Source organism: Neodiprion virginianus, chromosome 6, assembly GCF_021901495.1.
Source record: "Neodiprion virginianus isolate iyNeoVirg1 chromosome 6, iyNeoVirg1.1, whole genome shotgun sequence".
In the NCBI taxonomy this organism is placed as follows: domain Eukaryota; kingdom Metazoa; phylum Arthropoda; class Insecta; order Hymenoptera; family Diprionidae; genus Neodiprion; species Neodiprion virginianus.
The window spans coordinates 28,134,457-28,162,143 of NC_060882.1; the positions used below are offsets into that span (position 1 = coordinate 28,134,457).

Here is a 27,687-nt window from a genome sequence, read left to right on the forward strand (position 1 = left end):
CAGCGGAAAGGGTTGGTAATGGGAAAGATGGATGAAAATTTGTCGTTATAAGTAAAGAGTAGCATTGTTTTTATTAATCAATGATCGATAATTTCTGTCAGCCGTAAATACGTTGAAGGAGAATTATGATTTTCGATCGAGCACTCTGCAAGCTTAAACAAGTTGAGCAATAGTAATTTACAAGATCTCGGAATAGAACCCATCAAAATTGACTTAAATTTCTTTCAATTTCAATCTCACATTATAAGAATTTTTCAATCGATCAATTGGTTCTCCTTTACTGGATTCCACAATTAATCAACACAGACGTCAATCATGCGATGCAGATAAATATAATATAATTTCGCACGATACGGTCAAACAATTCGTTCAGCAGCGATGCCGTTTGTTAAATTAACTAATTTTCATCGGCATGTGTATAAAACGAATTGTAATTCTTGCACAGCACCACGATATTATGTGTAATGGTAATACTTAGTCACACAATTATAATTGTTACTACGTAGATATAAGAGATTTCACAACATACGATTCGAATAAAAAAAGAACACGATTTTAGAGTAACATTGTAAGTAAACATTATTCTCTTATATCTTGTACCGTAAGCTCTTTTTACGCGGTACACTGCTCTTCAGATTGAGCCTATCGCCTTTCATTTACAATGTTGAAGAACATTATTTACATCATGTATCAAGTGAATACGAAAAGTTTATGTCATACATAAATACTTGTGAATTACAGCCAAGGAAATGTCAAAATGGTCAACTCGTACGAGTGCAACTCGTCGCAAAGAATTTATAGTCGTTGTAGCGAGTTTTTAATTGGATTACGTTGACTCGTTTCGAGCGTAAAGCTTGCTGATTGGCCTCGTATGCCGTTAATGTTAGCCAAGCCCCTGCTACATGGCGAAATTTATGCTACACCTATTCAATTAGTAATTACAATAAGATAAAACGAATATGTACTAGTATAATATAAACTATATGAAAAATTGATTCAACATTATTAAATAAATCATCTAGAATATAATTCGCAATAATGATGCTGCACGCTCTGTCAATTCCGCGCAAAGTTATAGCTATGCATAGATATAATATGTATACGTGTATCGACATTGATATCGCCCAGCTCTTCAATCAAGGCGCCAAATAAATTAATCATCGTTAATACGAGGGAGAGAGGGAGTATACATATAGGGACTTATACGTAAGTATAATTCGAAACAAGTCTAGTCATTTGCTAACGCGAAAATTGTCATAATACAGTCGAATAGTAAAAGTATATCACGCTATACAATGATTATTATTCACAGATCAGTAAAAAAATCCGTACCCACATTCGATAAGAAACGGCAAGTTTCCGCGATATTATAAATCAGCCTCAAAACATTATATCGCAGAATATCAAACATTTCATATTATACATCTAAGACTGATTTTCAACCCTTTTTACCCAAATTATTGGTGGAACATCAAACAAGGTAAATAATCGTCAACCTAAACATAATCGCGTCTGATGGATATGCATAATTTAAAAAACTTTTTTATTATAAAAATTTGTTGGCAAGAATCGAGAACATATTTATGAGATAGAGTGCAGATTAGCCTCTTTTTGCACCTGAGCATGTTATAACGAGAAGATAATGCAATCGGTATACACACGTATTAGCAACCAAAGAATACGTGGAAAACAGCTCAGTTTCTGCATATAATGATAATTACTGTTATAGCAGTAATTCAATGAATACTACCTAAATTACGTGGCACAATTTATGTGTATAGTTTAACTATATCAAACTGATCACTAGATTATCTCGTTTAAAGACCTTTTTGACTAGAGTTCAATACGTAGTAGGATGTTCCACATTTTCCAGATTCTTTGAATTAACGACCGTTTAAAATATCTATATACCTGCGCACAGGTATGCACTATATTTATTTATCACAATAGGAATCAATCGTTACCTCTGCAATCATAGAATTATTCAACCAATTGATATACATATGTATAGGTAAATAAGGTATTTGTCATGTATGGAATATGAATATCGTACTGACGTACCTAACACATTACAATATCACACGCGTTGATTAGCAGAACGTGAAATATGCATGACTAAAATCCACCAGAAAAAATCAAAATTTCTAAGATATTCCGAAATAAAATAAGTTCAATTCTTCACTCTCAAAAAAATGCTACAGTGCGTAATAAATCATATAGGTATATCCTCATAGGTCATGTTTTATGCATGTGACGTAATTCCGAGTTTTTTCCGAGATAATTGTTCCATAGAGGAGAAAGCTAATAAAATGCATGAAAAAAGCAAGGAAGTAAATGACGTAGAGAAAAACAAACATTTCAATGAGTACAAACGGCGTAATGTGCGTGATTTTGCGTGGCCAGGAAGTTTGCACGAATTTTCGTAAAATTTTTTAACGATTAAGAAGAAATTTCCGAAAATTAGTAGTAACGATTCGCCTTAGATTTCACAGCAAATCGAAGCGATAGTGGCGGCGTTACGCAGCTGGCAAGGTGTATAATGGTACCAAACGATGATCGCACAATTCGCAAAGTATAAGATAATTTTTTCGTCATTTATAATGCATGGGGGTCGCTGCTGACCATCAGACTGATGTTTTTTTACCAGCTTAGCAGTTAAGCGAAGGAGGTTATTTGCGCCAAAAATCGTCGCGACGAAATTTTCAATATTCAGTCTAACTCGTTGATGCGGTCAGCAGCTGGCAAGTTTCATTGGACCTTTTTTTTCCCGGGCTTTTTGGTGCGAGGTAATGTTGCGAAGCTTGTTATCTGAAAGTAGAAAAAACAACGAGTAGAATCAAAACGCCGGAAATATCTTCAAAGCTGTATAAAACCTAATCCTATACAAGAATAGTGAAAAAAAAAATGGAAAAATAATAGAGGAACAACGCAGGTTTCGATATTGTTTAATATGCTACTTGCAGATAATGGCGATCAATTCATTTAGCGTGTGTTATGTTATTCAACACAAACAAACCTGACTCGCGTGTACGAATATGGCAGGCAATAGACGTAACATTTTATCAAAAATTTCTGCGCTCAAGCGATAAATATTTGTACACGTGATTTTTCTCTCTTTTCACAATACACACGATCCTTCAAACTTCCCACTTTTCACTTTTCCTGCAACAAATAGGGATATTCAAGTGACATGAAAATCTTTCGATTAAATCCAACAAACCTAAAGGCATCACTCGTTAAAATCTGTAACGCTGGCACTTTGTATTAATCACATCAAATCTCAATCTGTACATCGGGGTACTGTTATATTATCATTTACAAAGAAAGTTAATTTACGTAAATTCGGTGCACAAAATCAGCGACAAAAAATAATAATAATAATATTAATAATAATAATAATAAATAACTAATTTCAAAGTGAAATTTGGAGAGTAAAAACTGGTGGGTGAATTCAACTCTAAATACGCGGTTAGGTAATGGTATATTATTATCATTACTAATCTCACTGTTACGTGTATAAAATTAGGGGTGGGTACGAGGTATTCCACTGCGAAACACGTATTACAAACAATTATTAGACGAATCGCAATACGGCAAGGATCGTTAGTTGATATCGAAATATCCATTACATTAATGTCCATTATGCGTACGTGTTTAATGTAACCACATCCTTCGGTCTTCAACTCCCTTTCCAGCTAGGTTTGGCGATCCACAGAGGCGAGCATATACGCGGTATGTTAGGATAGATTGAAGCAGGATAGAGTTTCAAGAAAAGAATATGACTTCGAGCTCGAGGCCGGACGATCATTGTGGAAAAATATAAACAATGTTGGCAATTTTTTTCTATACTTCCATTCCGATTTTTACCGATATTGTAGTTTCGAAAGAAAAAAAGAGTTGAAAAACTGCGATCGATTCTGTAAGAGATAAAAAATTCAACTTGTGCGCTGATTAGTATTTTGGAATTTGGTTTGAATCAATTGCTATAATTTAATCCTAATTACTGTCGCTCTGAAAACACTTGATTATAAAATAAAAAAAGAATACGATTTCGTAGAATTTTCAATCCTACAACCCCGGGGTAAAAAAAAATCGCTTCTTAATCAATGCTATCGAGGTAATTCCTAGCACCGCGAATCGGCAAATGAGACGGCTCTCCGAGGGTGATTCGCGTCTTATCCTGCTCCGTATCAAAGTTCGTCCCCTCGTCCTCTTCGGCAGGATCCTTTCGCTCTGCTCGCATCTTTTCCTCATACTCCCCGCGTTCGTACGCTGTCCTATCCTGATCCTCGCTCTTCGATTCATCGGAAGGATAGCTGTCGACGCTTCCGGATCTAAGATCGATGTAAGTCTGAGCCTTCGAGTCCAGGGCGACATTGAGCAGCGCGGTCTGAACGTCGACGGGCCTCGAGACCGATGTCGAGGTCGCTTCGTCGCCGCCCTCCGAGCCCCTCGACCCTCTGCTGACCGACCGGGACCTTGATCCCGATCTGCTGCCACCCCTGGAGCTACTCGGACAACCAGGATCGTCGTCCTTGTGATGAAACGCGGTGTGGAATATGGTCTTCGGGATGGTGAGCAGCCTAGACAGTCCCTCCTTCGTCTTCGCGGCCTTCGACTTCTTCCCGTGGGAGACGAAGACCTCCTTCGGGGTATCGACGCAAGCCAAGGTCCGGACGGTCCCGGTCTTTATCACCAGCCGTGCCTTCAGGGCCGACTCGGTTTGGACCTGCTCGAGGTTCTCTTCGCTCTTGGCAGCCGGTACGAGGGGCGCTCTTTTTTTGTTGTATCTTCCGGCCCTGTCGCAAGAGTCCGAACTGCTTCTGGAAACACGGGGAGATCCCGAGGGCGGTGAGAGGGAGTTTTTTGAGGGTTCGTCGAGGCCTTGGACGGCCCTCGTAGCGCCGTTTAGCAGTGCCCGAAGCTCATCGAATTTACTCTGACAAATCTCGGTGGTTATTTTCTGAACATCGATGCCGATCTTCTCCGGCTCGACTCTGATAGTCGCGTCCGGAAACGGATCGCCGGAAATCGAGTCCAGGAACTCGGGACTCGACTCCTTCGACGAGGATTCGTCCTCACGGTTATTGCAGCCGACGATTTCGGCCGATTCCAAGACGCGGACGCGGCTCTTGGTACCGATAAGAGAACCGTAATCGACGCCATTTATTTCACTGGCGTGCGATAGCGCCAGAAAAAGCTCGAGGGCTTGGGAGGGTGGAATGGGAAAAGGGATTCCCGGATAAAACAGTGCTGGGAACGAGTCGCTCGCCTCTTCGTCGCTCTCCTTTAAATTGCACGACAAAATTTTCTCATTAAACTTCTGGAATATCTTCGTTAATGACAATTTTTGCACCGGTGTATGAACTTCAATATTCATACCGCGATCAACGTGAGCTTTTGAGAATCAAGAGAAAATGAGGAGCGAACTCATTGTTTTTTTTTTTCACCAACTATTAACGATACATTCATTTCAGTTTTGCTCATCTTTTTTAATTTCAATCGCAACTCGTCAATTTATTATACTGCGGATTGTTTCGAGGTAACGAAAAATCGACTATGACGATTGTAAAAATTCTAATTAGCGAAAGTGCGCCTCCGGCTTTTCCGATTTTCTTACTATACTGACCTCGGGAGTCTTCTTCGTGGTTGACCTTGGCTTTGGGCGAGTCCTTGCGCCGACGCTCGACGTCCTGACCAACGGTTCGACCTGGGAACCGGCACGATTGGAGTGCAGAGCTTCCCCGCTGCTGTATCCGCTGGATATATCGTCGGACGACCTAATATTGCTGTAACATTTCAAGGGAAGAAAGCGTGGAGGGGGGAATGAAGAGAGACGAAATCAGGGAATTCTGATTAGCGCTCCTGCACAAACGTGGAGGATCGTTTATAAGGCCGAATGAGCCGTGTCGCCGGATCCAGAAGGAAGAGAAAAGAAACGGTTTCAAAAATCTTCAGCGTCATATAAGTTTGAGCAAATTCGAATAACACACCAGATAAGATACGAACATTTTTATAAGCAGGTTTCATTATTCAAAAGTCCAAGAGATTAAACTCCGTTACTTTTGATCCGATTCTAACGTCAAGAAACATCGCCGGAGAAGTTTTTTTTTCTTTTTCCTCAAGTTTTCAAATCAGACGACACGCCTCATTTGTCTATTAGATCCTTAAGTCTTTGTTCACGGAATTTTCTCTGCCAACTTTATCACGTCTGGCTGGTTAAAAATTTCCAACGAGTCAGATCGAAAAATCCGAACCAAAACGTCGAATTCCGTCAAATTGCATAATTGTTAAACAGCGTGACGATAAAAATGGCCCAGTCGACGGACGAAAATTCTTTCAAATTTTAGGTGAGTGACGGCGTTTGACGTACGATAAACTAGCTACTGGTTCCCGAGGCCTGGGTTGTCTGACGTCGACGTCGACCTCGGAGAAGTACATATCGACTCGATTGCTGCCTGACTGGGTACGGCGAGGGCTGTACCCCCTTCTCCCGACGTTCTCTCTGCGGCGAGGTTCTACTGTAGATCATTCAACACCGTTAGTTATTCGACTTTATTCACATGTGTTATGAGCTTTAAATGGTTTTCATTTTAATGATGAAAAGGGATAGCCGGCTTGTAAGCTTGAACAGCGGAGGTGTGAAAATGTAGAAATACCAGAAACGCGAAGGGTACACAAACGGTGAATTTCCAAAAACGTGAACATCTCTATCACAGGTGGAATTTTTGAATCTAGAACGGTAAAGTGTTGAGAACCAAAATATAGAATTATCGAGACTACGACGGTTCCACGTTTTGGCTTCCTGTGATACTTTGACCTTTTTACGTTTTACGAAAAAGGTTTTCATTTCTTTGAAAATTCTACACAGAGACAGTTCTACTTCGGCGCCTGATCTTTCTACATTTCAACTCCCCATCGAACTTGACGACGAACCTTGCATATCTATCTCGTCCCGCATGTCAGGCGTGTTTCGGTTCTCGTCCTCCTTTTCACCCGTCAAATCGCTCAGGCTGTAGCTCTTCTTCAGCTGTTGTACCAGGCCTCCGCCACCCTGTAAATTATCACAATGATACAACGGTGAAATTTCGATCTCCTGCCACAGGTGAGCCACGGATTTGCAGCTTTTTCAGCATTTTATTTGAAGTGATCTCATCTTACCAAGTTGAAATATTTGTTAATTGTTTTTGTTTATTTCCTACTAGCCGACACCAATTCAGGATCCTGTATAATACGGAGCATTTAAACTCGACTCGACCAGCCTTAAACGCCAAATTTTACCTTCGCGTTCTTCTTTAGATATTTATTTACACTGTGGCATTATCAAATTCGTCGTAAGAATATCATTCTGAAAATTTGGAGTTTTTTGATTATAAATTTGAAGCATTGATGGCTGATTGAATCGAAACGAAAATACCTCACACATATCGATTCCATTCCACGAGGATTCTGCTGTATGTATATTTCGATCCTAAGAAGCACTGTTTTATATGCAGATATATAATAATATCACATACCGATGGCAAGCACAGAAACTTAGTGGTTTGCATAAACTTAGTACTTTTACTTGCGTTCGCATAACAGCCGTAAACTAGATCTGAGAGAAGCTTCAAGGCGTTTGATTAGACATTGATTATTTGTTTTTGTTTTTTAATGCGAACTGTTACGTGTAATATTTCAGCGACAAATGTACGCAAGGTTAGAAAATACTAATAATAGTAATAAAAATAATAATAATAATAATAGTAATGACTATAATAATAATAAGACAACGGTAATAGTAAGGGAGCGGGAAAAGCAGTGATATATAAGGTGAAGGGGGTGAAATCAACAACTCGGCGTACGCGTGTAAAAATTAATTTGTAAAAATAAACGTAAATGAAGGGAACACAACGAAGAAACTGATGAAAAAATTATAGACATTTGCAGCAACATAGGTGTATAAGATAAAAAATTTTATTTAAAAAACTTGTAATTTCGAGGATCTTTGGAGTAGTATATGTGTATAATGTGTATATATATGTATATGAAATTAACTTATTAGCTACAATATTCTACAAGGCTTTTAAGCTGTGAAATTTACGTGTATGATATATACCTCCTACACGATTTATATTATGGAAATAAATAAAACATCTTATTCTTCATCTAGTTTTCATCTATCTTTCAATGATTCAAAGGCACCATGTATATATTTAATGTATATTCGGTAACCGGTATTATCACTTATAAACTTAGAACATAGATATAAGTATACTCAATTTGTATCACACAGTCTTAAATATTCATGTACTCGTGTAACAATACGATGAATAAACAACAATTGACAAACCTCTCTGCATATGTATTGTAGTGTGCCAGACACGATAAAAAATAAGGCTGTGCAATGAATCCTCGGATTGGTACACAGAGGGCTCGTTAAACTACAGAATAACCCTACGAAAAATGTGAAACACATCCAAACAGAAATTCTACATATGGCAGCATGAGGGATTACGTTGTGACAAACGACCGGTCGCGTAGTTTTTCTATCGTAAAAATTAACACTAATCATTTTTGCACCTTTAGAGTCAAAGATCCATTCGCAAAACGAGATTGATTGTTACAAGTTTTCCTTTATCAACGGTAAAATTCTTCTCCTCAATCCCAAATACAAGAGGTGCAATTTGACTGGTTTTTCGCAGCAAATTTGTCAGGCCAAAAAATAACAAAAAAAAATTAAATAAAATAAATAAAAAGCAATGCGCACCGTGACGTTGTCATCAACTGATCGACGTTTATAGTCGATTGTGAGAAACGTCGACTGGATCGTTTTTAGAGGCAACGAATAAAATGTATATAATCATAAAACCGCAACGCTCATCAGTGACGTGTGTACAAATATTTGTAATATCCATAGTAGCAGCAACTTAAAACTTGCAAAACGCAGCATCAATTTTCTTCATCGCATAAAGTAAAGACGAACAAATTCTGCAAACGATATATTTTATATTTCTCTAGTAATCCAACTTTCAGACCAGACTGCGAGATTCTCGTGGTTTACTTTTTAATTTCGCTAAACTATACATGGGTACTCATCCGCAGGTTGAAAAGTTGTACCGCGATAATTCGTTCTATATAGATTTCGCAACGTCGAGATAAAGAAAGAAAACGAACAAAAAAAAAAAAAAAAAAAATAAATAAACAGAAACGAAAAGAATTCTAAAATCGTCATCGAGCCGCAAGAAATTGACGATCAATTTTTTTGCGTACCTTTGAGAGACAAACGATTCTTAAATTTTAGCACTACGAAAAATCTGGCATGTTGCGAATGCGTGTACAACCGATATTAAATCTCCGTCACTTTAAATTGCGGATGTCGTGACGTTTGCAAATATACTGATTGACACGTGTAATAAATTGTAACAATCAAAGAGCAATTTAACGACGTTCTCGATACCGTCTTGACAATCACTAGTCTCAATTCGCGAGACGAGCAAATTTAATTTCACGATTATAAACAAGAATAAGCAAAAATGTGTAGGAAAAAAAAAAATTAGAGAGACGAGGAAAAAAAAAACAAAATACAACCAAACCGCTCCTACAGTCTTTGAGTCTCGTTAACACGTCGCGAATTAGCGATCCGCAGTCTCATTCACGTCAGTCGAGATCAATCTCGTCGCTGAATTCGGGTTCGATCGAGTGAAGATGAGGCTTCTGGCTCCTTTCCCTGCGAGTCCTCGTCTTCGCCCTGGTCTGCATCCTCTCGCTCTTTCCCCTCTTGGGCTTCTCGTTGCCGGGGGATATTTTCAACTCCCGTCGAAGTTCCATCGGCGCATCGTCGTCGTCGTTGTCGTCGTCGTCGTCGTCGTCGGTCGTCACCTCGCGGATGTCAGGCTCGAAGCCCGGAGGTGTCGAGTCGTAAAAAGAAGCGGGTGTCGATTCGCTTCTAACGCGTCTTCGAAGCAAGAGGGACGAGCCGTCCGGACTGTCTTCGTTCGCATTCTCCCTCGAAGTTCTTCTCGGGTTGGCTAAGCTAGAAATCGCCGAGTCTGATTGGCTGGCTGCTGGGAGGAGACTCGGTGTGCTGGGTACCACGTTGGGAAAGTTCTGTTCGTTAGAATGCAACGCCTGTTTGTTAGGATTAATTGGGAATCGTGAGAAAAACAAAGAAATAGAAAGAAACTCAGAGTGTGCAGTAAGAGGGAACGAGCGGAAAGAACTAAATTATATAATAAGTAAAACGTAAATAATAAGTTAGTTTTAACAAGCAGTTATATGCAATTGCTCATCGACGTTGTTAAATGAACGTTATTTCGTCAGTATACATTTATGTGTATGTACATTTAGAAATCAAGTTGAATAATCATAAAGAAATAAAATCAAAATAATCGTTCCTGCAGAATCTAATACCTATTATTGGCTCGTTTTTCTGCCAGTTTTTCTGCCAGTTTAATTCCATTCGGTAACTACGGTAGCGAAATAAAGAAGATTCCAAAACCTATGCATTCACGAATATTTTATCTTTTTTGAATTTTCAAATTTACTATTTCTATAAAGCTTAAACTTTCTCAGCACGAGCTTCACGCGTTTGCAGACCTATTTTTGATCCCACCGTTAAAACGTACCGCGAAGAAAAAAAAAATAAATTAAAAGTCACTCACAATCCTCTTATATATGTACCAAACAGTAAAAAAAAGTCTGAAGATTGTAAATAAGCAGTCTATTTTCGTACTACGTTTCAAGTTCCGACAAACAACGGTGGAAAAAAATAAGAATCCTTACGTTGAAAAACATACGAAAGAAACGCCCACTGAGTGTGTATATCTGCAACGATATGTCACAAACTAAACGATAAATATTGCTTTGAATAGTTCGACATTTTTTTTTAACATGACAACCATAATCCACATGTTAATTACTTTCCACCCGTTCACAGAACGATACAAAAATAAATGAGTATAAGCCTCGTTGTGCAAGATTTTTTTAAATTGAAAAAAAAAGGAAAGAAAAATCAACTAAAACGATTCGACACAGTGCGTATCGGAGCAACGGTAATTCCCAGATGTCCAAAACTTGGCAGACATTCAGAATCCGAGAAACGTACACAGTGTCGCTGTACAAACGCTATGTAACCTGCAGGTAAAAAAGCAAAAAACGGCAAGTTCTCTGACGCGTTGACGAAGACCTCGCGGCTTGTCGATACTTCGATGGATTTTCCGAAGTTTGTTTTTTTTTTTTTTTGTATCGGAAGACATATTCGATCCGTCGTCCATTAACTTCTTTATCATTTTTCAACCCACTCGGACGATCAGGGTTCTCGTCACTTACCTTGATGGCGGTCTGCATCAGAACGGTGGTAGCGTAGTTTACACCCCTTGATCCGAGGTGCAAAACTGCGGTGTAACCCTGCTCGGTGGCTCGGGCCAAAGCCTCGTCAATTTCTGCCTCTCGCCGGCTGAGAGCGGGATGAACAAACCGACGATAGAGGATGCTGGATCCCTTGGTCGCCGGGCTGAGTAGCCAGAGGACAAGGACGATTTTTATCTCGTAGTAGAAGGGAAACCTGCAGGCACCGGAAATGAAGAGTCGATCATATTATTCGTGGCGACGCACGAAATCGATAGAAATTTTCTTGTAGGATAAAAATGCGTGTAGCCGATGTATGCTGAGCAACGCGGAGAGAATAGAGAGAGAGAGAGAGAGAGAGAGAGAGAGAGAGAGAGAGAGAGAGAGAAATCTGGAACCAAGTAGGGCCGGAAACGGGAGACGGCATCCCGCAAAGTGCGCGACGCGTAAGCCGATATCTATTCCACATGCTGTAATTAGACCGTTGGAATTTTCCCCAAGTTTGCCGAACGAACAGCTGCGGGGTTCAAAGAGGGAGAGAAAGTTCGAAGATCGTCATTCCTCGGGAATTCACACAGTAACATGGAAAAGTTTATCGCGGATTCGTGCAAGCTGTTTCACTAATAATTTGAAGTATTTCAAGCTCGACGTGACATTTAGATAATTTTCGAGTGTACCAAGATGTGAAAAACGATTCATGGTCATGGGTTTTCAATGACTATTTCAAAGAACTTTCTTTGTTTCGTGATAATTTTGACAAAACGAGGCTCTACCATCAATTCGGGAAAAGGTTAATCGAATCGTCAATGCACTCGGCGTTTTTCAATCACATGTCACTACCCAACTCACCAGAAGCTAAGGAAGACGTCGGTGAAGGTTTCGGCGCACGTGAACAGCGCGAATACTATCCAGTACATCATCCATTTCACCTGAAATTAGAGGATATTAGATTTATCCCGGTCTCGTTTGGCCGAGATGCGGGGTTGATGCGACTCACGTATTCTTTGACGTTCTTCGTGCGAACAGCTTTGTAGGACGCGTAGGCCGGGTAAAGGGTGCCGAATACCAATCTGAAAATCGGATACACGATAATGTAAGTGAAGGGTCGAGGCATCATGGCGGCGAGTGAGACCGTGAAGATCCCGATGTTGCCGAGGGTCAGCTTTATGGGTAATTTCTCGATCGAGTCCCGAACCCGAGCGAGTCTATTTCCGTTCAACATTTTCAAAACGTTCAATCGGTTCGCCATCATCCTTATATCGGCGTCGATCTGTCCGCTGGCAAGAGCCAGTTTGTCGTCGTCTTCCATGCCGTCAGATTATTTCACACCGTCAGCTTCGGAGCGAGATCTGTGCTTTAATTCAAAAAACCCGATGCCCGGTACAGCGTCTTTCTTTCGTTAACATAATTTTATTAGACAGCAGTTTCACCTCGGTTAGCAAAATCGTACCGACCCCATGTTTTCCCTCCCAATTGAGACGCATGCCTGAGTCCAAAGATCGGCGAGAGCCTTTTGGACTAATCCAGAACCGACGATGCGGAGGAGATCTTCATCTCAAACGCGACGGGATAAATATCTCCGATTATAGAAACGCGCGGCAGGCAACGCAACGAGACCGACTCCAGGCGAGAGACTGCAGCTGGTTAAACCAGCGCCTAAACTCTGCTCTGCAACGTTAGCGCAGCAGCAGCGCAAAGCAACGCTCCTCGTGATCTTGTGTGCGAAGAAACTCTATTTTCGGATTTTCGCTTATCTCAGCTCGACCGAGCGAAAGCACGAAGAGTAGTCGGAATCGCCCGGACTGCGAACAACGAAACGACTGGCAGAATGGGACTGGAGAGAACAGAGCCAGCCGTCCATCCGTCCATTCGTCGGTCCGTCGACAATTGGCAGGGATAATTATGTCCGGTGCAGGTAACGCGATGATGATTGTTTTCAATGTCACGCATTGCATGGCACTGCGCATCGGCAGAGTGAACCAAGGTTTGGTCAGGATCGAGTTTCTAGCTTGCGGTTGGACTAGAAAAGAAGACTGGTCCAGTTGAGATTAGAAACGCGTTGGTAGGGTGGAGGAAACCGTTTCCCTGGGGTCGGGAGCCCTTTTTCAGGGTTGACACTTCTCCGGTTTCCTTCTATTTCGGTAGAGGAAACCACGGGGTTGACGAGGGGCGGAAATGGCCTCGCGACCATCGCGAAACCCGCGGGCTTTACACCTCGCTGAGTAGGTACACAAGGTGGAGGGTTAATTAATTAGTTACCTTCCGGGTGGGAAACAGCGTGAAACCCGGTTCGTATGAATCTCCGGGACAATGGAAGACGCGGTGTTTTTATTGCGCCTTGAAGAAGATGTCATCTCTGAACCGTCGTGCAGGTCAACGTCTGTGATGATCAACTGCCGATGATGCGAAATGGAGATCAATTCCAGCTCGTTAATCATCTTCAATATTCAATGATCAGCGCCAATCGGGAAACCGTGGGGATCCAGAAACAGAGTCTCACAACCAAGAATGCAACAACCAATCGTGGTGCAGTCGCCGGTCCTGATTCTGCGTTCCCTCATTTCGTAATTACTCTCGCACATCCGACAAATTGATCATTAACAATCTCCTAATTTTCTCCCAGGTATTTATGCTGTTAGAGTAGGAACCGAGCACCGCACTCATCGTTCAACCGATCTAGATCTTGAAAACTATCACGTACTTGTCGCTGTCCTTCGGACAAATCACGTAAAAGACCTCCTCCTCAACGTCGTAGAGTAAAATCATGGCGACGTTATTTCTGTTCTCGAATAAGCGGTTGTTAAAATCTATTCTTCAGTTGGGTGAACTGATCCCGAAATTGAACCGACAGATCTCGCGACTCTTTGCACTGGTCAAACGGAGAAATTGCTTTCGAGTACTGACTGAGGATGTTGGCTAAATCGGTCCCGAGTCACTCGCTCGTCAGTTTATTCTAGTTTACTCTCCACTTAACGCGGGTCTACTGTGCCCGACGAACCTGCACCGACCTTTTAAATCGTCGTAGAATATGGAGGTGGGGGAAGAAACGGTGGTGGTTTTAATGACCAAAGGAGTAAACCTCTTCAGGGTATCGGGGTTGATGGTGCAAACTCGCTGGAGTCGGTCCAAAACGACGATAAACACGCGCGCGACTCCCACGCACGGTTTGTTTGAATTCTGCATTCGAACCTCACGCCTAAACTTACGAGCTTACGACACGGAGTTTTGCAGAATCTGCGCCAAGGTCGCAACCATCGAGTCAACGAAAATCCAGAACCGCTTTGTCCGCCGATGGGGCAGAGACTATGATCAGATCGTTCTGTAACTTCTTTTTCCTGAGAAAAAAATCCTATTCGGATTCCAACTTCTCCCACGCGGGCTGATCGGTGCCATGACTGGGTCAGAAGAGTTTTATAACTCCCTTGGCACGTGGACAAATAAATACCGCCCTACTGACACTGGACTGTGCGATTTGTGACGATGACTAATCGACTTCTGAGTAGTCTGTGTACTTTGGAACTCAACTCGAGGAATTTGACTGTTTTATGAGTAGCCGTTGGACAGTATCTCCCTGATTCATGGTGCAGCATTCGTCAGTGCTGCAAAGGGTGAAAAACTTGGAAATAGGAAAGTGAGAAAGTTGGAAGCAGTAACTTTCGTTGCGAAACGAACACGTGTGAAGATCGAATGATCTTGAAAGTCGATAAAGACTGACCGGTGGGTCAATTTCAGATCCAATCTGGATAGGAGCCACTCGATAGTCTCCAGAAGAGTATAGGACGTAATTCTAACGAAAGTAAACGTATCTGGGGAAGAAAGGTGTAAAGAGTGAACATTGGGTACACACGTAAACAGCAAAAGGTCGTTGGAGAACGATTTATTGGCATGGTAAATACATCTCGGCGTTTTAACTACGCCTAGCGCAACGGCTGAAGAGGAGAGCTACGATGATTACACACGTGCACACGTGGACGTTTCGTATATTTTTATGCACGTATACGACACATGTCGCAATTACACATCAGCGCCCCTCTTTACAACTATATAAATCTACAAAATAGACGCAGCATCGCATAACCTTCGTTGTAAAAACAGAGTCGTTTAATCACTACGGCTTAAAATCTTGCTCAATTCTCAATATGTGTGTGTATGTGTAGTATGTTGGCACAATGTTATGTTTCACTATGTTGCGCTAAGTTTTGAAAAACTTCGACAACCGCATAAATCGGAACGAGTGTCGGTGAAAAATAATTGCTGTCAAAGTTTTGAACGTTTGTAAAAATTCAATTACTCGTAGTGACATTTGGCTTCGAAACTTAGCAACAGTGATCGTGTTTGTATCGGTAGTGTCGTAACCGTTTCACTAGAGGCCAAGTTGTAGGTTGCAATTTTCAATCTTTAAATCTGTCGATACGTTCCTCTTTGAAATCGCGTTAGAATGTTATGATGTTAATAAACGTCGAAAACTCGTCTGAGAATTCGTGTGAGCACGCACAAGAAATCGGTATACATACAGGTTACACGGTCTCTTCGACAGTTGTATAACGCGGTTGAATTTTAAAAGCAGAAATTTCATCAGATTTTATATTTAGGCGCCACTAGCACATGGCTGACCTATATATCGAAGAGCGAGTATTGAATGGACTCTCGCACGCGTTCCGTCACGTCGACAGTAAAGTTTCGACTGCAGAAGCCGTAGGAGCCAACTGCGTCCCGCAGACACCAAAGTCCAGATATCCACATGAGACAAATATGAATAATGCGGTGAGATGTAAAAAAAAAAAATCAAAATCACACATAAACACCCTTGTTATTTCGTCTGAATCTTTATCGGCGAAGGCAGAGAAACGACGGAGGCTGTGCTGACGATGGTAACGGTGCGAAAAATTGGCGTGTGAAAGTTCCTCGTGTAGTATGCGACGGTCGGTACGATGACAGGATCGTTCCTGTGTCCTGGCGGAGTAAAGCAAGTCATCTTGAAGGCTGCTTCTCTTCAGTTCAATGTTTTCCGAAAATAGTTCGTCGCGGTGGTCGGTAAAAGCACTCCTTTTGGCCTTTTCTCCTCCTCTTTGTTTCTCCTTGACGATACCGACAGGCGTGCGGAAGACGTGTGACGGTGTAACTGCACCTCGTGCTCAGGCCAGTTCACAGGGTGTGAAAGACGTTCGACGTTGGTGCCTTCAGCAACTGAGACCAAAGCTGGAGAAGGGATCCCAAGTGGGTATTTTCAACGATCAAAGAGACTCTTTTCCAGAAGACCTTTCGTGGTCGAGATCAAGCAACAAACTGGTGACTCCAGTTGGCGCTGCTTCGCCAAAGAGCTCTTATACTCGGATGATGAGGACGGGGGGAGAGACGCGGCGCGGAGGCGTGTACAAAGCAGCTTCGAGTGGATCCAGGCCACGTGTTGCAGCGGGAATTCGAATTCCGGATGTCAATTACCCCCGAATCGATCTGAAATTAGTCGGATCGTAACCGTTTTGCGATCTGAATCACGACAGTGGGTCGATCGATCGTTAACTGCAATGTGACAGGAACGATACCGATGGATTAAAAAGCATGAACTGTTGCTTCCAGACGGTGCGATGACCCTGCGCACGTTGACGTTCCAGAGCTCACAAAGAACCATGCCGCGAGAATCGCGCTGATGTTCGTGCATGGATAGCCAAGTGACTCAGAATCGTCTACAAGACTTCGACTGCAGCTCGATCCTGCCTCCTTTTTGTCTTCCTATACGATCAATGGCACTTTTCTTCCTCGTCCATGGCATGTCCCTTTGTGTCCGGAGTGGTTATGCAGCACTCTGAATCTTTCGCAGAAAGTTTGTAATCCGGGCGTGACGATGAAGAAGAAGAAGAAGAGGAAGAAGAAGCTCCTCTGCACAACTTTTCAGAATTCCAATTATAATCACCAACGTGGCCAATGTCGCCAATCCCCGCCAAACCTTGGCTGCAAATTTCTACTTGCCTACGGAACCGGCGTCGGTCGAGGATCTACAATTAATGAGAAATCGTATCCCATTTTTAACGAGACGTCCGCACTACATCTTAGAATTGACTGTCGTAATTTAACGAGCCGATACCGCCAGAAGTGCAGCATCGAGCAGGGGGAGGATCTTTGATTGTGAGAAGGTGAAATTGGGAGGATTGAACCGGGTTCCATTCCTCCGTCAGAGCTGAGGAGTTCCGGGCTTTGCTTTGTTCAACCCGCTGAGAGAAGAACGGCTTCGTCAACGGTTAACAAGTAATTTATCTTTCTTTGTCCTCACACCAACTTCGGCTGACAATAGAATATCTATTTTACCGCGGGCAGCTGCAATCAGATGTAAATTACGACTACGCGGTCGTTGAAGTACACCGTGATGCGAATCTCCTGCCTCACTCTTGACGACATGTTTTCTTTCCTCCTACTCGGACTTTCGGACAAGGAAAATCGAAGCGTGCTTGCAAAAGTCAATAATTCAACGCAACTGCGGCTCTGTTGCAAATGTATAATCTACTAGCGGTTTCCCCTCGATCACCAAGCTTTTTCCACGTTGTTAAAAGTGCGAGGCTCTTTCTCTCTCTCTCTCTCTGTATCTCCTTTCATCCCTGGTTGGCAGTTGGTCTCCTTTGTCTCAGCAGCAACTCCGCAAGCAGCAGCAGCAACAGCGGCACTAGCAGCGAAGTGAGCGGGGTTAAATATAGCTGCGGGTTAGTCGCAGGACGCGAAACACCGAGTCGGTTGAACGACCGTAATTTTGAGCTAAATCATTTATTTTCTGCTGCGATACGGAGTGCAGGGTGTGGATATTCAGAGGCTCCGCCTGCGAGCGTTCCTCTTCTTCGTCTTCTTCTTCTTGCCGCACAAAAGTATTATAATCTCTGATGCTCAGCGGTTTTTCCCGCACTATATCAGTCTCTCATCCCCGACGCGTGATTCAGCCACCCCAGCGCGATTGGTCACTCGTCAAAACTTGACCGATGATATTTTGAGCCGGGATTTTCAGCTTGCAAGATCAACCGGCAGGTGTAGCAACGGAAGGTCACGAAACAATCGTTCATTGGTGAACCGGGAAGCGGAATCTCCCGCCTGCAGGGCAGAGTGACTGGTTTTGTTGGATTTCGCGAACGGAGATAACCCGGCCGGCAACCTGCTGGGAGCGACGAGCCGACGTCCGTCTGTTTCGCTAGCGTCGCGACGCCAAGACTAGAGCCGGCCACTTCGAGAGGGCCAATTTATATTTAAACGAGAAAAGGAGACGCCGCGAAGCCCGGAGCGAACGGAGAGCAGAGCAACGCTTGGCTCCGCCGCTCTTCTCTTCTCTTCTCTTCTCTTCTCTTCTCTTCTCTTCTCTTCTCTTCTCTTCTCTTCTCTTCTCTTCTCTTCTCTTCTCTTCTCTTCGCTTCTCTTCTTCCTACAACGCATCTCGGAGTTTGACATGGAAGCGCGGCACTATCTCTACCCTCGCTCCATACGCGGGTCATCCCGGGTCATCCAGGGTCGTTCACGCGCACGTGTGTCTGGCCTTGTACACGTCGATTCTTCAAACATTTTCACACTCCTCATTTTGATGCACTTTTTTCCGGCACGTTATTTACCGATTTCCTCAAGCCCAAAACGGGATGAAGAAACCATCTGGTTATCCTGGTCAACGGCTCAGTACCCAGTTGTTGGACCTTACAGTCGATTCGAGTAACAAGTCTTGCAGTTTTGGCAATTACCAGTCTTATGGAAGTGAAACTTACTCTCGAGACTTGCGAATTGTGGTGTAACTTCGTGTTTGGTCTTCGTGAACTGAATTGACACTCATTTCGGTCAAGTGAATAACTTGAGAGATTACAGGTTACTAATGTGGGGGACAATTCCATGGTCGTTAAAGAGAACAGCATTCCTTTGAAATCGGTTCAACTAGCGAATCATCGTTAAAAACTACAGATATTGAACAAATCCCGATATGTTTGAGCGCATTTATAGATTAAACATGCTGGTCCACAGAGCGTTCCGCCTTTTCTCTCAGTATAATCACTCCTCGCCAATCGCAGGCAGAAAATACCGTTGAACGTTTCCGTATCGCGGTTTAAGAAGAGCGTCGCATGGTCGACGCATAGCGTTGCAGACTGGCGTAAGCCCAAGTAAAGCTCGTATAATCTGATTGGGCCTGACGTCGACTTCGCAGTAATGACTAAGGTCACCTCGATAATTACCTGGGTGAGGCGGCCACCCGGCCACCGGACACCGTGTTACATCAGCGAGTCGCAAGCTTGAAAACCAAGGCGCGTGCCTGGGACTCGATGCCGTGTGTCGACCGACCGAGTTATCAGAGTCGTAACTACGTAACACGCTAGACGCCCACGTCTAGCCGGATACATACTTTCAAAATTTATCCGGGCACGAGATTTATTTATCCCCTGTAGTGTACGAGGTATAAGTACAGTTGGTGGCAAAACTTTTTTGTCATTTCAGTCCTGCGGCGCGTCCTTCTTCGTCATTTGACGAAGTGAATACGCACACAATCAAACAGTAGTTGCCGGACCTTGGTCCAGTTTTAGCGAAGGCGCATTGCTTTCGACCCAGTTGTTTGCAGGTAGAAAATCCCTCCGTCTCTGGGATAAATCTACTAGAGCAAACAACGACGTGGCTTTTTATTTGTAAATCACAAAACATTTTAGATTCTGGTCACTCATCGGACGCAGTCGTTCGTGATCTTGCGAATTATACGGAATTCTTAACAGCTAATTGACGGTTACATAAGTTTTATACACGTATAAAGAAGTCTAACAGCTGTGAATTTTGGAGAAAGTTGCAAATTTAGACTGTGAAAAAATTACGAGTATTTGTAATTTGAACATGAAACATGGTAAGAAAGAAAAAAACTATTTCAGGCATTTGGACAACAACTGAATGAAAATTTAATCAAGATCTTTCTAGACTTCGTGCAAATAGAATTAGCCACGAGAGGACAAAACCGACTCCACGAGATCTCAATAGAGTTCGTTTTAGATAATTGATATTATCGACGGTAATGATAAGTAATCAAGCCACCAGAAAACTAAATCTAGTCAAATGTTTGCCAAAATTTATTACTGGTTACTAAATTTAAATTGTTTTAGGACCTAACAAGTTTTCCTACGTGTATCCGTGCGACATAATGTGTACCTACAAATTTTAATCACAATTTTGTACAATTTTATGAACAAGAGGTTTTCAAATCTTCTCGTCGATATTCTGCAATTATGTATTATATTTTTATTTCTTTTCAACCTCTTTGATTAAACAATATTATTCAAATATAAATTGCAACCAGTAATATCTTGCCGTATTTGTTGCTTCGTTTGCACGAAATAAAAAAAACCAACATTCTTTATCTCTCATGTTTTGCCATATTTTGCGATGAGATGAATAAAGCGCGCTCAGTGAACTACCGTGAGAGAAAGATAGAACGTGAGAAAGAAAGGCATATATTGATCAAAGCACGAGAGCCCGACTTTCGCCTTCGTTAAGAGAATCTCGTTATGCCCGCGAGAAAATGTAAAGAGAAAAATGAAGGGAAAGAGGGAGAGATGAGGACTCTGAAGGTTCCACGGCCTCAGCGTTACATGCAACAAACAAGGCGTACGACTGACGAACTCTACTCGAGTGGCTCCCAGAGTCGGTGACTCTTATGCTGATCGGGTCATTTCTTCTTGGCTTTGCGTATCGCCGATACATATCTAATGCCAGTAATACGCGCAAGGCAAAGAGGACAAGAATAGACGCAAACCTCGACCGGCAAAATCGCAACATGTCAAATTAAAATCGAACGGATTCCGATTCCGCGACAGCTCATTTCTCATTTTTCTACTCTCATCTTTTTCATCTTCTTCAAAGTGAACGGAAAAAACAAAGCTTTCTTTGCTTGCCGACTTATTTTTCTTTCCTTTTTTTAGACATATATAATGAAAAAGGGCGTGCATGATGTAAAATGAATTTCTTTTTTCCTCTTTCAGCGACTGACCCAATTTTTATTCAACAGAAAGAAAAGAAACGATGGAAGTATATTGAAACTGGAGATGGAAGTTGGCTGCAGACTCAAAAATAATGTCAAGGATTGTTCTTAATTTACTGGTTTGCAATCTTTCCCGATCCTTGAAGCCCCTGCGAGAGGGATGAATGAACACTCGAAGTCGATATAGGTAGGATTGCATATAGCTGTCCAATTTTGTGTCGTTTATTTTTCGCAATTGTTTCCGTTTAAACTAGCTCGCGTTGTTTGATTTTTATTTTTTATTTTCTTAATTATCAAATCGGTTCAATAAATTTCACCTGAATCAATGTATCCGTTCCGAAACCCGCGCCATACCGAAACAACAATGTTCACATAAAAATATACAACAAACAATTGTAAATAATAATCCCAAAGAATCCAAGAAATGCGTGTAAAAGAAGTATTCATCAAGCTGAAGTTTGTAAGATTATTGTAATAATGAATCTTTGGAAAAAGTCGTTGTTTAGGGAGTTTAGGATTACTTGAAATTTAGTAAACTGTTAATACAGCGTCAACAAACTCAGATTTTGTAGCGTCAACTTCTTCAGTTATTCTAAAGGTGCGAAATATTGATTTTTGTTTCAACGTCTCGATACATTATCGTTACTAACTTCAGTCTCGTAAATATTCGCGTAATTGCGTATACGAGTAACTTGAATCTGGTTGAGAAAGATAAGAAAAATAACTTGCACATCAATTCTGCATTTGAAATATAAAAAAGTGTTGAAAAATGTCGAAATCTACACGCGTAGATTTCTTTCTTCTTCCAAACTTGGGAGGATAGAAATTTCGGGGCGAAGGAAGCATCGATCGACCGCGAGAGAAAGAGGACGTCACGTCAGGTGGAGCTGGGTCCAGGGAAAACGAGAAGATGAGGTGGCATCGGGTCGACGGGCGGCTGCTTTTCAGTCGCCACCCCCGGCATCGATCCAACAACCGCCGAACGCGAACGAGGAGGAGGTCCTGGACGAAATGTACACTATACCCTGCTTGCCCGCAGTTTCGCGAGAGAAACACACACGCGAAAATCCACTTTTTGCACGCAAACCTCTCCTCCGGTTGTCCAATGATGGAAAATACACCGACTTACTTCGTACGGGTCTGTTATAAATTTTACATGTATCTTTACCGCGATTGGAAATGGTTCCTTTCTTGATCGTTGGACGAAATATAAAGAAAAAATTTAAAAGGATTTGAAACAGATACCCTGACTTTTCCCCACGCAGCTCACAATAAGGCTACTCAAATTCAAAATTCAATAATATCTAATTCTCTGCAACTGTATCTTTTTCATTAAAATTGTTCGGGAATTGTCATCGTTTCTTTCTTAACGTGTTACACATTTAAATAAAAAAAAAAATACTTCGCAAAAATTAATATCGTAATCGAATTTTTTGGTTATTTTATTCTCGAAAAAATATAGAACATAAATTTGCGAAACATGCACGTGACCAAGTAATTTAGCGCTAAGATGTAAAATTCCTCGGATCATTTATCGCCTCGAGTCCTTTCCGAAAAAGGCCAAGTCTCGGAGACTATTCCTCCAAAAATGACGGCCAATCTTTCGCGATTTAAATTTCACTTTCGCACTTTCATTGTCTGCCGCGTCAGCCCGAACAATCTGTGCCACGGTACAAATTTCGCGAGTTCGTAAATTCCGATCCGTCCGGGAGAAAATGACATCACGACTAGTTCCGTTCCCGGATCCTAGGATATTTTGTGCAGGATATCGCGGTGCAGATTATGAAATTACGGCAGCTGTGGTCGGTCCGAAATGAGTTAGACGGTATACTCTCTCTCTTTTTCTTTCTCTCTTCTTTTCCCGGGCCTGGCGTGTCGTAACGCGGCTGGGCATGGCGTTAAAAGGAGACGGAGAGATCGGCGGTTCTGTTTCTCGCGTGGTAATCGGCGTTACGATTGCGCGAGCAACTCGCTCGGGGCTTCAAAGGTAGCTAGATAGAAGAGCAAGAAAAAAAAATATACAGAGAAATGAAAGATGACGCAAATTGCAAAATAATAATAATAATAATAATAATAATAAATAAAGAGTATGAGAAACTGCGACGCGAAGGTAGCCTTGGATCATGACGCGAATATCGTACAAGCCACGTTTGTACGTCTGCTTAGCCAACTTCTCCAAACCCGGTGCGATCCCTGCTCACTCTTGCTGCTTACATGCAACAATCTCGCGATCTGCTTCTGGCAATAAGATCTCAGCCAAGGACAGGCCTCGTTCGGATGCTGATCGTAACGGCCAGCTCTCTTTGTCCACCAGAGATTATACGTCTCTGTAACGTGCGTATAAGTAGACGATTGCGGCAGGCGACGAAACCATCGATATAATTAATGCCAATAGAATTCTATATAGATTTGGTCAAGGGTTTCGCAATCGCAGACTCTGGTAATAGCCTGGGTTAAGAAACCGGTCGAATTTGTTTCGATTATTAATTAATAGGGTTGAATTTTTCGCGACAGTGGATTGTACTGTAAATACGATTTTTAAATCAATATTTGTGTATTTGAACACCAAATTCTTGATATTATTATGTGTAGAACAAATTTACACGTATGTGAAATAAAAATTGATCGCCGATGCAGGATCGAGTTACTGGACTAAAATTTTTCCTCTCTACAAGATCGAATTCATTTTAATCGAGTCAAGTGGAGTGATTTAATAACACCGCGAAAGGTGTATATATATTTGAAAAAACATTGCGAAAACCGGCTGACCAAAGAAGAAAAAGAAACGTCATACGACCTTGGCGATTCGTCGAGGAAGGAAACAACTTCGCCTGCTACACGACTAACAACAACCAAATCTGGGTAAAGGACCATTTCCAAAAGTGAGTCCACGAGCTTGGGAATCGCGAGATAATAATAATGCAAAAAGCGATTCGAGGCATGACAACGAGATAAGCAGCGATAGTTGCACGCGATGCACGCCTTGAACGGACAAAGAGAGAAAGAAAAAGCGTTTTTAGCCTCATTGTGTGACGCATCTCGCTCCCAACAGCTGATCGTTCGCCTCTGGGTTCATAGACGGTTATTTAAACGGTTTAAACCCCAGGATTCGCGTTTCTTTGTGTTCCTTTTTCTTCGTCCCTTCTGCCTTCTCTTCTCCTTTGGCTGTCCCCTCGACGATGCGTTTCTAGTTGCATGTACACGTAATGCACCGGTTTCTCTCCTGCACTGTCCTCCTTTACAGCTGCTGCTGTTGATGCTGATGCTGTGAAACTTGCCAAACCCAACGGAAATGGTCACGCAATCACGTCGTGCTCGTTGCGTTTACGTGTATGTAGGTACAGGCTACAATGTGTGTAGGTAGGTATTCATTAGTCTTGACTTTCTTTGTCATTTTCTGCGCACAAACAAGTCTTGCTCAATGTTCAAGATTCTATATTGCTCGCATTGTGGCTCGTTTTCGACGGTTGCAAAATATCGTTTCATCTCCAATTTCGATCTCTTTTCACGTCTCGCATTTTCTTCGATTTGCACCCCGTCTCCAAGCACCGTGTCGAAATCAATTTACCGTGATATATATCGACCAACAACGTTATATATTCCACATTGATGAAACGGGGCAATGCAAATATCACTTCGACACATACAAAGAATAATGTATACATATACATATATAAAGTAATTCCTGCCGGATATTATTGATTCCGTCGGCATAAATTACGGTTATTTCAACAGACATTCGTAACTGTATGTACAAACACACGAATTGGTAACATCGTGAGGATTATAAGTTGAAAAAATACCCGTCGAAACTACGACGGCTGTGAGAATAAAATAAAGCCAGAAACGAGTAATCGACAATGATCGGTAGATGTTACGTAAGGTGAGTGCAGAATTTTTTTTCATCTCACCTGGCTGAAAGGAGCGAAATAAAAAGTACGATATACTCGATGAATACACGGAGAAGTAATAAGTGAAAAGGCTATGCGTCTCTCTATACGTTGCGTTACACGTACAAGATGAAGACACGAAATTCTCAAGAGCCATAAATGGAACTCGGATTATTTTACGGGCGTAAAAGGAACCTCGGATTTCGAAGTTGGAAAAAAATAACGCCAAGGTGTCAAGTGGTCGGGTAAACATGGGGTATCGAATCGGCGAATTTCTACGACGTTAAATCGTTATTGGCGACCACGTAGCGAATAATACCGTTAATCGAGTCGAGTATAACGAAGGATAGAATTCAAACGCAGGAGTTGTAACGAAAAACGGAAACCGGGTCGCGGATTTCGGATACGGTTTTTGACGTCCGCACTCGAATCGAAACTCAAAGAGCGCGGCCGACGGGTTGACGGTTTGAATTTTGACTGCAACGAGACGTTTTTCCCGACGGCGCGGCGACCGGGGGCCTCGAATTCGGGTTTATTTTTGGGTCGTAATAAGAACGGCGACTGAACGCCGCGTCGATAGAAGATCGACGAGTCGTCAGAATCTCGTTCGACAGGCTCTCTAGGTGTTGGTGATGTTGTTGTGTATTTTCACCACCCATTGTGATATTTTTGATGGCGACGAAGCCGATCAGAACCAGAGACGATTTCCGTGCCGTTATTTACACCGAATAATGACTAGGCAGTTAACCAGTACTTACATGACGAGCCGCGAGACGATCGAAGATATCATAGTAGCGGTTCCGAACTCAAAAACAACGATTGCACAACGAACTAAATCGACGGACAAAGCAGAGAGCCTTACTAGCACCGCCGCTCACAGGTCAGCCATGTTGGACTGGCAGCAGCTGGCCGATCGCTGCTGCTGCGCCTGACGTCACTCTCTGTTTTGGTCACGTGGTTCGTCGGCGAGTTGCGAGGAGTGGGGGAAGCGCGCCAAGATTCAAACCTTACGCCCGGTGCTCTTGCATCGCGAGCTCCGAGTTCAAGTTTTCATTTCTCCAACCACCGACGAATGATGCGATATTAGACGGCGCTCCGGTGCGCTTATCAGCGTCTCTTTCCACAGCCGGTTGTTTCGCGACGCCGCGCCCCGCGGCTGCGCCATCACTCCTGTTTTCATTCGCCGCCAACCTCAGAGCGACGCGATGCGACGATTTTTAAATATACTACACGTACTGCACCGTTGCGCGCACGGGGAAACTCTCGGTGTGGCCGCTCGATCTTTAACGCTTTCTACGACTTTGAGGAATGCCTATTTTTCTTACTATTATTATTCATGATCGTACCTCGGTAAAGCGTTGCGCAAGAACCGAGGCGTTTCCTTTTCAACCGTCGATTCGATGCTACGTTTATATGCTATACCGTCAATGTTTACTGTTATGTATGTACATACGTACGCCATACGCGAGGTGGCCTGTGTTTGATAATACGCCTTATCGATTCTTGACCAACGGTATCTGATTTTCGTGAATTATAGCGGTTTTCAGAACTACCTATCCGTCGATCAATACTTTCAACTGTAGAGCACTAAATTGTTTCTAATATTCGTCACGCTGCAGGTCATAATTACAGGGAGAAATCGGAATATCGAAATACGCGGTTCGAGGGCCTTCGTGCAACAATGGACTGAACGTTATTCTAAGCACTCGGTTTCACGTTTTTCGGCAACGAGAACGGATAATTACTACTGCTGTTGCTTTCAAGTTTATGGGTTTCGGTCTGTTGCACCGTACGAATCGTTTCGAATTATTTAATTCCCGTTCAACAGACAGCAGGCGTCGCGAAACTTCGTATCATCGAGGTAAATGTTGAAAAATGCACGTAGATATGTCAGATTTCTGCAGATTTAAGTCAGAGTTACCCATTTACATAAACCAACTACAATGCATAAATGTAAAAAAAAAAGAAATCTGGACAATGTCGTCACATTTCCACGTGCGGTATGTAGAGAGTGTGAGAAATGACGCGTCCCTGTGTTCCATTTCAAGGAGCAGCCGCGTTCGGCCAGCTGTTTGAATCAGCCCCTCGCTCGTTCAGAAATAGATTACGCGGTGCAGACATTCACGCGCCAAATATCTTCTGAAATTGTAACGAGCACCTTGCAGTTCCGAGCAAGTGTTATAAATATACACCATGTTCCTATTATACCTGGGAAAAATAAATTAATGGTTACTCCAAAATTGATTTAAGAGATTTCGATCTATTTACCGGGAGTTCGGAAAGTTGCGTTATAAAAAAAAACGGGTGAAAAGGAGAGAAGAAATACAGCAGCGCACGTTTCTTGTCCAAAGATTATTCTCGGGAAAGTGTTCTTGGCTAGGAGAAATAATTTTCGAGCACCCAGATCTTCGGAATAGATTTTTGAAAATTGTAGAGCAAATGAACGGGCATCGGGCCTCGCGTTGCATCACATGAGCCAAAACCGATTAGAAAGCCCAGCTT

At 42.4% G+C, this 27,687-nt stretch overlaps 1 protein-coding gene and 1 long non-coding RNA gene across 11 annotated transcripts; one reads left to right on the forward strand and one right to left on the reverse strand.

Moving 5' to 3' along the window:
- Positions 1–52: 52 nt before the first annotated feature.
- On the reverse strand, positions 53–26,221 carry LOC124307517 (uncharacterized). Of its 10 annotated transcripts, none has more exons than XM_046769259.1 (10): positions 25,944–26,221; positions 12,326–12,677; positions 12,178–12,257; positions 11,311–11,545; positions 6,937–7,054; positions 6,374–6,521; positions 5,630–5,789; positions 3,651–5,287; positions 3,017–3,162; positions 53–2,808 (listed from the first exon to the last, which is right to left on the reverse strand). In XM_046769259.1, exons 2-8 carry the CDS (start codon positions 12,635–12,637, stop codon positions 4,100–4,102), a joined length of 2,241 nt encoding a protein of 746 aa, XP_046625215.1. In that variant the 5' UTR covers positions 12,638–12,677; positions 25,944–26,221; the 3' UTR covers positions 53–2,808; positions 3,017–3,162; positions 3,651–4,099. The 10 variants fall into 10 exon arrangements, with proteins under 10 accessions (XP_046625215.1, XP_046625213.1, XP_046625222.1 ...); XM_046769257.1 differs by having other exon boundaries at positions 12,326–12,682; XM_046769266.1 differs by having other exon boundaries at positions 12,326–12,398; positions 25,944–26,216.
- On the forward strand, positions 15,976–22,518 carry LOC124307520 (uncharacterized). Its single transcript, XR_006908833.1, has 3 exons — positions 15,976–16,092; positions 21,297–21,482; positions 22,087–22,518. It is a non-coding gene; the product is annotated as an uncharacterized LOC124307520 (long non-coding RNA).
- Positions 26,222–27,687: the final 1,466 nt, after the last annotated feature.